General features: G+C 43.4%; 1 protein-coding gene across 1 annotated transcript in view; it reads right to left on the minus strand.

Moving 5' to 3' along the window:
- Nucleotides 1–12377, minus strand: part of LOC124550654 (golgin subfamily A member 6-like protein 22) — a 105401-nt gene that overhangs the window by 14151 nt on the left and 78873 nt on the right. Inside the window, exons 9-10 of the mRNA XM_047125378.1 lie at nt 10057–10350; nt 1772–2008 (exon numbers count right to left, since the gene is read on the minus strand). Coding sequence (XP_046981334.1) covers nt 1772–2008; nt 10057–10350 — 531 coding nt within the window. The remainder of the gene's footprint in view (nt 1–1771; nt 2009–10056; nt 10351–12377) is intronic.

The raw sequence follows: 12377 nt of genomic DNA on the forward strand, positions 1-12377 counted from the left end.
TTCTCAGCAAACACAGCAGAACCCGAATTAATACTTCACAATCACGTAATTAACTACTGTCCACATACAGGCATTCTGCAAAGCCTTGTACAAACTGATAAGTGCCATATCAAATCCTAACCATTTCACTATGGCACCTCAAAACGCGAACATTCTAACTGGTGTACAAGGGTTTCTTGATGAATATGGCCAGTTTGTATTTAAGGATGTCACTTTCATCATTTTCCCAAACGAGAGTCACATTAGCAGGATCTTATCAACAATTATCACTTCGAGAATACCTTTCAGAGATGTGAAATATATCATGAGACATAAAGGACGCGTTATGGTTAAGTCAAAATTGCTCTAGGACGAAGTCAGACTGGCATCACTCCAAATTTTTTATCATATTGACTCAATCGCATAGATAGTGTTGAACCGATATGGATACGTGATATTTATCAGAATTCCGCAGTTACAAATCTAGAAATATATGAGTGTCCTCCACTACGCCTCCTTAGGGCAAAGATGAAGAAGAATTGGTTTGCGCATGCATTAGATTATGTAACACTCCATTAAGTTGGGTGAAAAATAAGTGACTTACTTTAGAACAATCTCTTGTCTTATTATTTCACCCATGGCGTCCCCCTAGCACTCACCCCCAGAACCACAGGCACTGCATCACACACCTCCAACCCTGATCAAAGCTGCATCTCTACTCATGGATTTCACCCCCTCCCAATGCTCCCCCAACTGAGACAATATAAAGTGGGCTGGCAGCCCCCATTTTACTTCATTCCGTTTTTAACATTTGTGTTGTCAGCATTAATAGCATCTTCATCATAATGATGTGATCCAGCAGTTGCAGTAGCAGTGGCAATGGCAACAAATGTTAGCATCTCGAAGAGGAGGAGGATACTATGCCATGATGATGATACGCTGGCTCCTTTAATGTAACGCACTTCAGAGGAAGACTTACGGGTCACTTTTCTTAATTTAAATATGTGTATGTGTGGGTGGGTCCGCATTTTCACTTTCAATTTAATGAGCGCTGTTTTTAAGATTGTTGAATGGTGATGACAGTATACCAAGGCAGTTCTTGGCTTTGCTAGCGTTAGAGAGATAGTCCCTTGATGTGAATAAACATGTTGGTCACATCATCTCAGGACCCTGATGGTGATGATGGTAAGTAACATACCTATTTATATGTGTATATCCATGTATGTTTAACAAGTACCATTGTTTTCTTCTAGTAAACTGAGTGCGCTCAACGTAGGGCAGACAGTGCAATACATTATGGGCCACTGCATTCACGGTTAGTCAGCTTACACATTCGCAGAGTTCTATGTTAGATGATGAACTGAATCAGAGATTGCTAGAAGAGAAGCTCGAGAGGGGATACACACCCAAGAGGCATTCAGCAAAGGTGAGCTTTTATGTTTTGCATATATCTCTCTCTCTCTCTCTCTCTCTCTCTCTCTCTCTCTCACGCTCTCACTATACAGATATGTTTGTGTGGGTGTGTTGCTCTCACTACATGTGTGTGTGTGTGTGTGTGTGTGTGTGTGTAAATTTTCGATACTTGTAGACTCTTATACACACACACACACACACACACACACACACACACACACACACACACACACACACACGCACATATGTGTGTGTGTGTGTGTAAACTTTCGAACACGCACACACGCACACACACACATATGTGTGTGTGTGTGTGTAAACTTTCGATACTCGTAGACTAACGCTGTTTTTTCACAAATGTTGACTGGTTTGGACCTACCATCCCCATGGATGGCATCGTCTGCACGCACAGTCGGGGCTTGGCGATTGGCAGTGCTGACTTCGCCGCCCGCACTGGCGGCTTTCGCACCGCCGGCTTCACCTGCATCTGCGCCAGTGGCTGCGAAACAGTCCGCGCCCGGGTCTTCACGACCGGTGGCGCCCGCACAGACTGCATTGCCAGAGATTGGCTCCGCACTCTCTCTTGCGGCAGCATCGTCACCTGCGCCATCAGTGTCTGTGTCATCATCGACCGCACACAGACAAACATGAGCATCATCAGTATCTGGGCCATCGACATCTGCAAGGGCCTTCTTATCATGCAGCCACGTCTCGATCCCTGAGTCAACAGATGGGGACGGTTGCAAGACAACAACCATCTGCACGAACAGTTCGACGACGTTTGCAGCAGCATGGACTATCACCTCGGAGACCGTGGCTGCGGTTACCCTTGACGCTGCATCACAGACAGGAGCGCCTGCAATGGTGTACACAACGACGAATCTGGGTGCACGAATGGCAAAACGTCATTTTTTCGGATGAATCCAGGTTCTGTTTACAGCATCATGATGGTCTTATCCGTGTTTCTAAATGTGTGCCCATCTGTTTTGGAAAGGGAACTATCCAAGACCCTAAATGATCCATAGTATCCTGCCAGTAAGTGTAGTGCTGTGCTATGCAGCGAGTTTGCTGTCCCATTGAAGGCATCTCCAAAAGCTCAATTATACCCATTGGAGTGATATTGTGGGACACCGCAATATAATTGGAATAAAGGGCGTCAATAATGTCCAAAATAACGACTATTGTTACGCATGTTCACATTTGGGTTGAGAGAGAGAAATTATGATACAAGCAAATAACACATTGATAATATTTGAAGGTGTTAAAAACATGATGGAATTGAATTCCCCGTCAGAGTCTACAAGGTTTCTGATTTTGAGGGGTACAATCGCCATATATCTATATTTACGACATAGATGACTCCAAGTCAGATGGGCATGATGGGGGGAATAACATTAAGCATAAATTTGTTGGACTCCTTCACTTATCGTCATTCACTGGTAGATAGATGAAGAGTTGTTATTAATCTATGAGAGTGGTGAACAACACTACTGCTGGATGAAAAACATGTCCCTCCCAATTTCCTCGAAATTGTTTCAAAATATCGTGGATGACATATTTTTCCTACGTGCCTGAACCCATTTCTTATGAATGAGCGATTAGTAGAGCATCTGGTGGGTTACTCTATATCTGATCTGGTATGTGCTGAGATGTCTACTGGGGCGAGTAAGTTTTAAAGTTTAAGAATGTTCTCTACAAGAGGCATGTAGCCTTTTAGGTATACTTCAAGTTCTAAGGCCTTCTCACTCAAGTGGAACACTGTCGGGGCAACACCATTGCCTCACATACTAGCCTCACGGAATGACACATACCGTTTGTATCAGCGTATTAGGTTGTACATGCATACAACTCAAGTCATAACTATTTTGAATCAAACATCAGAGAAGATCCTGTGAGATGGTTGCTCTCTGAGCTTGAAGCACTAGCAAAGAAAGTTAGTGTGAATTATCACATGTACGTTTCTGTGAAGAACACACAGGAAAATGAATCACTCGATGACAATGGAAGTGACAGCTGTATTTGTGGGCAGCCATTAGTTGATGAAGCTGAAATATCACGTAGGGATTAGTGCCATCTACCAGACAAATTCTGCGTGCTGCACACAATTCATGCAACATGAATTATAAATTACCATTCCACATGCCTGTATTCTTTTACAATTTAAGCAGATAAGATACTCTCCTCCCTGTTGAGCACTTGGGTAAGATCGGTGTTGTGATATTATTGGATTTCAGACATTTTGCATATGAGAAAAGGACAGCCACCGAGCTGTAGTTTGTAGTGATACTAAGCATGACAACACGAGAGTAAAGAAACGAAATCTCTTTATAACGTGCGCCTATACCAAGACGCGCGGCCAGCGTTTAAAAGGTACACTATGACTCGCTGGGCGCAGATATTTAAAATCATTGCCGCAGCGCTTGATAGCAAGAAGCTGCGAAACAGAAGAAAGAACAATTTATCATTTGTTAGGAAAATTCTAGAGTCTTTATAGTTAGTTGTACTTCTGGTCGCCAATATGTTAACATGTACTTCATTACCTTTGATGTTTGGTTGCCGACTTGTTAAGACGTGTTGTGTTGCACCGCTACAAGTTATATTTCATTTAGTGTGAAAAACCACGTTATCACCAAGAAAACGAAAACGCTTTTGTAAACCTTGTGACCATAAAAAATACTTACGCGCACGCCAGGACATTTAATTTTTACAAAATATAGCACATACCAAAGCAGCGATTGTTGGACTGCTCCATGTATGAGAAAAACATAAAAATGTAAGTTTTGTATTCATTGTAAATTTGTTAATGTTTATAGTTTAACGCCTTTGTTCTTTGAGAATATATTGATGCTTCACTGTACAGAAAATCTATGCTTATTCTTTTCTTTAAATTGACCACAAATAATGTTTATGTTTGAATGAACTTTGTTACAGGTTCGCTCTTTATCGCGGTGTCTCGATTGTATTTGGGAGACCATTAATGTGTTCAGTTTCCGATCTGACAACTTTTTTTACAAAATTTCACTGTTTTGCATTTTTTTTATTATTCAAATAGGTCCCTTAGGTAATTTCATTGAAGAGTCTGATTGCGTGAAAGCAATCCGGGTTAAGAGGTCATTTGAGAAACTATTTTCACGCAATCAATCCGTACGTCTCCTAAACACAATCGAGAACCGACGCATCGTTGATCATTCATTAATTTTTCTCTCTTTCCAAGTCGTACCAAAAAACGGCCAAGGAGAACTGCCGTGAGTACGCAATCTAGTGTTAAGAGGTTGCATTCTTTATCTTGTCGGCAAACATTGCCATGAATTATCATCATCAATGTTATATTTGGTTAAATACGAAAAGCCAAAAAACCTTTTAACGCTAGAGTGTGTGTAATCATCAGGTTAGTTTCATACCTGACAGCACAGAGAAATGCATTTCATTTTTAGAGATAATCACTAAGGATACTGCGTTGCATTTGCTGGACTCACTAGGATTCAGACAGATAACGTTTCAAAAACTTACTGAAACCATGCATCAGGAACGTATTACTCTGACTCGAGTAGCACATCCTTATGACGGTAAGTTGCTGCTTAAAACCGAAGGGAGTCTTCCCATAAAAGTACATGGATATGATGGAGAAACTCAACTAAACCATATCACCTGACATAACCACATTCTCCAATAAACTCGCAGACAATGCTATAACTGACGCAGAGTATGGGAACATGGTAAATTTTTTGCAGGAGTTTAACACCTCTAACTTAGGGGACTATGGAAGTCATATGGACACAGATGCATGCTTACTTGCAGACATTTTTGAACAATACCAGATGTATGCATGGAAACATACTTGCTGGACCCTGCATTCTGCTACACTGCACTGCTATCAAGCTCACACATGTCAACATTGAACTTTTAATCAATGATGCCATGTAGGTGTTTATGAATGCGGCATCTGTGGGGGACTTTGCAAAGGTTTTCATAGGCACACCATGGGAAATAAACCATTTATGCAAGAAATATTCAGTGCATTCGGCGATTTAGGTACATTATGTATTTAGATGTAAACAACTTATGCAGTCATACCATGTAACAATCTCTGTCCATTGGGAGGTCTCCTTGGCTATAAAGTGAAGAAATCACTGGATTTGGTAACTTCTCATCTCTGGTAGTAGATTCTGAAACATTTTTTTGAAGTAGCCTTAGTGTATCCTAATAGATTGCGTGACACACACAGCGATTTCCGTTATGTTCAGAGCACTGATTTCCATGAAACGGTTTCCATCCACACTGGACTCGCATTCGGAAGGACGACAGCTCAAAGCAGTGTCTGGTCATCCTGATTTAGGTTTTCCATGATTTCCCTGGATCACTCTGGGCAAATGCTTGGATGTTTTCTATGAAAGGGCACTGCCGATTTCCTCCCCATCCTTGACCCCATCTGACCTTGCACTCCATCTCTAATCACCTCTACGTCGATGGGACGTTGACAATGGTGTTGACAATGCTGGAGGGAAAAACAAGGAATTATCGAAACCTCCAGTGATGTATCGAGCTTGGGTTGGAACTGTAGAGTCACACAAGCTACTTCCTTCAAGCAACAGCCAGGTTCAAGGAATTCATTGATGTAAATACAGAAAGGAGGATTTCTGCGCTGTCTGATTTTGAAAATGTTTTTATAAGTTAATGAATAATGCAGTTTTTGGTAAAACTATTCAAAATGTTAGAAACCACCGTAAGATACTCTTGTTCGTTTTCTGGGATGGCGTTGTGATGCAAAAATGTATATCATCAGGTCAAATTTTAAATGAACCACTATCTTTAATGAACTCGTGGTTCTGGACACAAAGTTTTTGTAGGTATGTGTATATTATACGTATTTAAACTCCACTTGTATTAGTTGCATTATACATTTGCAAAAACTCATTTTGCTAAAGCAAAATCACTTTACATGGATACAGACAGCTCCATCTACCCAGTGCCAAGCTGCAATGCATATGAAGCAAAAAGATGCCACCCTAATGCCTTTGACAATCTGGACATGGTCCTGATAATCTTTATGGCTCCTGAAGAGCGGTAGCTACCTTTTCAGTGGTTGAAGAGGTAACAGTCAGGATGACTGACTGATCTAGTCTTGTAACATCAACCACAATGGGCTTGCTGTGCTGGTACGGTGAATGGCTGAAAGAAAAGCGAAACTACAGACGTAATTTTTCCTCGAGGCATGTAGCTCTACTGAATGGTAAATGATGATGGCATCCTCTTGGGTAAAATGGCACCATTCGGATCTCTGGGTGGGGACTACTCAGGAAGACGTCGTTATCAGGAGAAACAAAACTGGCGTTCTATGGATTGCAGTATGAAATTTAAAGATCCCTTAATCACTCAGGTGGACTAGAAAATTTGAAAAGTAAATTCGAAAGGTTGAACTTAGATATAGTGGGAATCAGTGAAGTTTGGTGGCAGGAAGAACATTACTACTGGTCAGATGAATACAGAGTTATAGATACAAAATTAAATAGGGGCAATGCAGAATTAGGTTTAACAATGGATAAGAATATAGGAATTCGGGTAAGCTACTATGAACAGCATCATGAATGCATTATTGTAGCCAAGACAGACGCAAAGCTCACACTCACCAGTGTAGAACAAGCTTATATCCCAAGTAACTCTGCAGATGATGAAGAGACTGAAGAAATGTATGTTGCGATAAACAAAGTATTCAGATAGTTAAGGGAGGCAAACTGAAATAGTGAAGTGTGACTGGAATTCCATACGAGGGATAGGAAGAGAAGGAAAAATAGTGGGTGAAATTGGCCTGGGGGAAATGAATGAGAGAAGGAGTTGCCAGGTACAATTTCGTACAGAGCAGAATTTAATCATCATTAACATTTGGTTTAAGAATCATGAAAGAAGGTTGTACATGTGGAAGACACCTGGAGACACTGGAAGGCTTCAGTTGATTGTATAATGGTGAGTCAGAGTTTTCAGAGCCAGATTTGAAATTTTAAAAGATTCCAGGGGCAGTTGTGGACTCTGACCACGATTTATTTTTTACGATCTGTACATTAAAACTGTTGAAATTACAAAAAAGGTTGGAAGTTAAGGAAATGGAACGTGGATGAGCTGAAAGCACCAGATGTTGTTGGAAGCTTCAGAGGGAGCATTAGACAACGATTGACAATAATAGGGGAAAGGAATAGAACTGAAGATGAATGGATAGCTTTGAGAGATGAAACAGTACAGATAGCAGGTAAAAAGACAAGGTCTAGTAGAAATCTTTGGACAACACAGGAGATATTTAATTTAATGATGAAAGGAGAGAATGTAAAAATGAACTAAATGAAGCAGGTGAAAGGGAAAACAATTGTCTACAAAATGAGAATGAAAGGAGGCGCGAAATAGCTAACAGGAATGGCTAAACGATAAATGTAAGGATTTAGAAGCATATATCACTAGGGAAAAGATTTCTATCGCCTACAGGAAAATTAAAGATGCCTTTTGAGGAAAGAGAAACAGATGCATGAATATCAAGAACTCAGATGAAAAACCAGTCCTAAGCAAAGAAGGGAAAGCTGAAAGGTGGAAGGGGTATGAAGACGGTCTATACAGGGGAGATACGCTTGAGGGCAGTATTATAGAAATGGAAGCTAAGATACAGATGAAGATGAAAATGGAGATACGATATTCTAGAAGAATTTGATGGAGCACTAAAAGACCAAAGTCGAAACAAGGTCCAAGGAGTGGACGACTTTCCGTTAGAACTACTGACAGCCTTGCGAAAGCCAACCATAACAAAACCCTTCCTCATGGTGTGCAGGATGTATGGGACATGCGAAATATCCTGAGACTTCAAGAAGAACACAATAATTCTAGTTCCAAAGAAATGAGTTGCTGACAGGTGTGATTATTACCGAGCTATCAGTTTAATAAGTCAAGGTTGTAAAATACTATCACCAATTCTTTGCAGAAGAATGGAAAAACTGATAGAGGACAACCTCGGGGAAGGTCAGTTAGGATTACCGAGAAATGTAGGAATACGTGTGGCAGTACTGACCCTACGGCTTCTATTAGAAGATAGCTTATGGAAAGGCAAATCTATATTTATAGCATTTGTAGACTTAGAGAAAGCTTGTGACAATGCTGACTGGAGTACCCTCTTTGCAATTCTGAAGGTTAAAAAGGCAAAATACAGGGAGCGAAAGTTTATTTACAACTTATACAGAAACCAGACGGGAGTTATACAGGCTGACAGGCATGAAAGGGAAGCAGCATTTGAGAAGGGAGTGAGACAGGATTGTAGCTTATCCCTGGTGTTATCCCATCTGCACAATCTGATCACATACTGACTCCAAAGGGTCTGTCATCACACCTACTCGATAAGGGCCGTAAGTGTTGGAGCACTACTCTAGAACTGGTCACACAAGAGAGCTTTACCCAAACCCCTTCTGAGCAATCAAACTCTTCCACTCACATTCCCAGCCAAAGATTTTAGTTGCTCACCACTTGACGCCTCGACACATTGCTGGACAGTACGGAAGGTGCTCTATCGAGTTTTCACCAAGAATAAAGCAGGCGACTTAGGAGCAGCCACGGACAGAAGTCTGAGAAACTCATTGCGGCAGTCAGCACTCGACTGTTGTGTGAGTGTGATGAGCTTAGTAATCTTAGGCAGGTGAAAGACATGCCAGAAGAAGGTGTTGTAGTGACCTACAGCTGAGGAGGTTGGAATCTTTGAGTAACTCAAAATAGACAGGCGATGTATAATGAGCAATTTTACGCTTCCACTCACATTCCCACTCAAAGATTTTAGTTGCTCACCACCTTACGCCTCGACTCATTGGTGGACAGTGCAGAAGGTGCAGTATCGAGTTTTCAACAAGAATAAAGCAGGCGACTTAGGAGCGGCCACGGGCAGAAGTCTGAGAAACTCATTGTGGCAGTCAGCACTCGAAAAATGGCTCTGAGCTCTATGCGACTTAACTTTTGAGGTCATTAGTCGCCTAGAACTTAGAACTAATTAAACCTAACTAACCTAAGCACATCACACACATCCATGCCCGAGGCAGGATTCGAACCTGCGACCGTAGCGGTCGCTCGGCTCCAGACTGTAGCGCCTAGAACCGCACGGTCACTCCGGCCGGCCGTAGTCAGCACTAGACTGTTGTGTGAGTGTGATGAGCTTAGTTATCTTAGGCAGGTGGAAGACATGCCAGAAGCAGGTGTTCTAGTGACCTACAGATGAGGAGGTTGGAATCTTTGAGTAACTCAAAATAGACAGGTGATTTATAATTGAGTTGTAAATACTAGGCAGTTGATAATATGCTACAAGTAGGTGTTCAGCTGACCTTCAGTAGGATGGGAAACTCAGGCTGGTAATGGCGCAACGGAAGGTGATCGACTGATATCCAGGGAAAGACGTTGGGAATTTCGACAGATTTCGAGAAGGCCAAAACAAATGTTCAGGTGATCTGCAAATGAGGATGTTGGGAATCTTGGAGAGATGGGAGCCACGCCAGAAGCTGGTGCTCAGCAGAGCTGCTCTCTTGATGCAGAGGTATAGAATCTTGCGCGGGCAATGAGATACCAGAAGCAAGTGTTCAGCTGACGTCCCGTTGAGGAGTTTGGGAAACGCGGACAGTGGCTGAGACGCCAGTACCGTGTGTTTGGGCTCACCTGCTGTGGCCTCTGTGGGGTGGCTGGCTGGGCTGCTGGGGCGTCTTCGTGGGCCGCAGCGGCTGGGCTGTCCTGGACGAGCGCCCAGGACTCGGCGCGCTCGGTGCCCTCCAGGGAGGACTCCAGCTGGGAGTGGGGGCGGCGCCGCCCCCGCTGGGAGCCCCGCAGCGACAGCCGGCGCTCCAGCTCCGCCTCCTCCTCCTCCAGCAGCGCCTCCGCCATGTTCTCCGTGGACACGCTCTCCTCGTCCGCGAAGATGTTCTCGATCAGGTTCTTCAGGCGCTGCTTCCGCTCCTGCAGCAAGTACGAGAGCGTGTCTCAGTTTCTGTAACACTGCCGTTGTCTCTACTGTTATGCGCCTAACAATTATGCTATGGTATTCAAAGAAGCACGTTTCCGCATCGTAGAAAAGAAAACGAAAATGTAGTTATCTGGAAATCTTTATTGGAACAGATAGGGTAGCCGTTCGGCTTTTTCACATAATCCTGAACTGATATACACTACTGGCCGGTGGCGACACCTACAACGTGCTGACATGAGGAACGTTTCCAACGAATTTCTCATACACAAACAGCAGCTGACCAGCGTTGCCTGGTGAAACGTTGTTGTGATGCCTCGTGTAAGGAGGGGAAATGCGTACCATCACGTTTCCGACGTTGATAAAGATCGGATTGTAGCCTATCGCGATTGCGGTTAATCGTATCGCGACATTGGTGCTCGCGTTGGTCGAGATCCAATGACTGTTAGCAGAATATCGACTTGATGGGTTCAGGAGGGAATACGGAACGCCATGCTGGACCCCAACGGCCTCGTATCACTAGCAGTCGAGATGACAGGCATCTTATACACACGGCTGTAACGGATCGTGCAGCAACGTCTCGATCTCTGAGTCAACAGATGGGGACGTTTGCAACACAACAACTACATGCACGAACAGTTCGACGACGTTTGCAGCAGCATGGACTATGAGCTCGGCGACCGTGGCTGCGGTTACCCTTGACGCTGCATCACAGACAGGAGCGCCTGCGACGGTGTACTCAACGACGAACCTGGTTGCACGAATGACAAAACGTCATTTTTTTTGATGAATCCAGGTTCTGTTTACAGCATCACGATGGTCGCATCCGTGTTTGGCGACATCGCGGTGAACGCACATTGGAAGCGTGTATTCGTCATCGCCATACTGGCGTATCACCCGGCGTGATGGTATGGGGTGCCATTGGTTTCACGTCTCGGTCACCTCTTGTCCGCACTGACGGCACTTTGAACAGTGGACGTTACATTTCAGATGTGTTACGACCCGTGGCTCCACCCTTCATTCGATCCCTGCGAAATCTTACATTTCGGAAGGATAATGCACGACCGCATGTTGCAAGTCTTGTACGGGCCTTTCTGGATGCAGAAAATGTTCGACTGCTGCCCTGGCCAGCACATTCTCCAGATCTCTCACCAACTGAAAACGTCTGGTCAATGTTCGCCGAGCAACTAGCTCGCCACAATACACCAGTTACTACTCTTGATGTGTGGTATCGTGTTGTAGCTGCATGGGCAGCTGTACCTGTACACGCCATCCAAGCTCTATTTGACTCAATGCCCAGAAGTATCAAGGCCGTTATTACGGCCAGAGGTGGTTGTTCTGGGTACTGATTTCTCAGGATCTATGCACCCAAATTGCCTGAAAATGTAATCACATGTCAGTTGTAGTATAATATATTTGTCCGATGAATACCCGTTTATCATCTGTATTTCTTCTTGGTGTAGCAATTGTAATGGCCAGTAGTGTACTTGTTATACGTCTACAATGACATCTCTAGTCCGTAAGGCTCAGAACAGTGTGTATGGAGTGGGTGATGTAGAAACTGTTGTAAGGTCTATGTTCGATATGGAGATCATATGACAGTAGGACTTCTATATTTTTCTTGTACACAGGACATTTCATAATTAATACACACAATTTTTTTTAATTTACTAATTTTTCCAATATCTCTCTACTGTCCTTCAGCATTGTCACCCTGCTTCGCTATGACTGAATCCCAACGTCTCGAAAGCTCTATTAGTCCATCCAGGAAACCACTTCTGTCCACCTCTCGAATGGCTCGGATAACGGTGGTAGAGAGCTCTTCCAGAGAAAGATAACGACGTCCACGCATAGATTTTTTCAAATTTTGGAACAAGTCGAAGTCTGGTGGACTCCCGTGCGGGCTGTAGGGGGGATGTGGCAACACTTCCGATCCGTATTCGCGCAGTTTTTGAGCTACAGAAAGACTTATATTTGAGCGAGCATTGTCGTGGAGAACGAGTGGTCCAGCCGCGAGCAACTG

The sequence above is a fragment of the Schistocerca americana genome, chromosome 9 (assembly GCF_021461395.2).
Source record: "Schistocerca americana isolate TAMUIC-IGC-003095 chromosome 9, iqSchAmer2.1, whole genome shotgun sequence".
In the NCBI taxonomy this organism is placed as follows: Eukaryota; Metazoa; Arthropoda; class Insecta; order Orthoptera; family Acrididae; genus Schistocerca; species Schistocerca americana.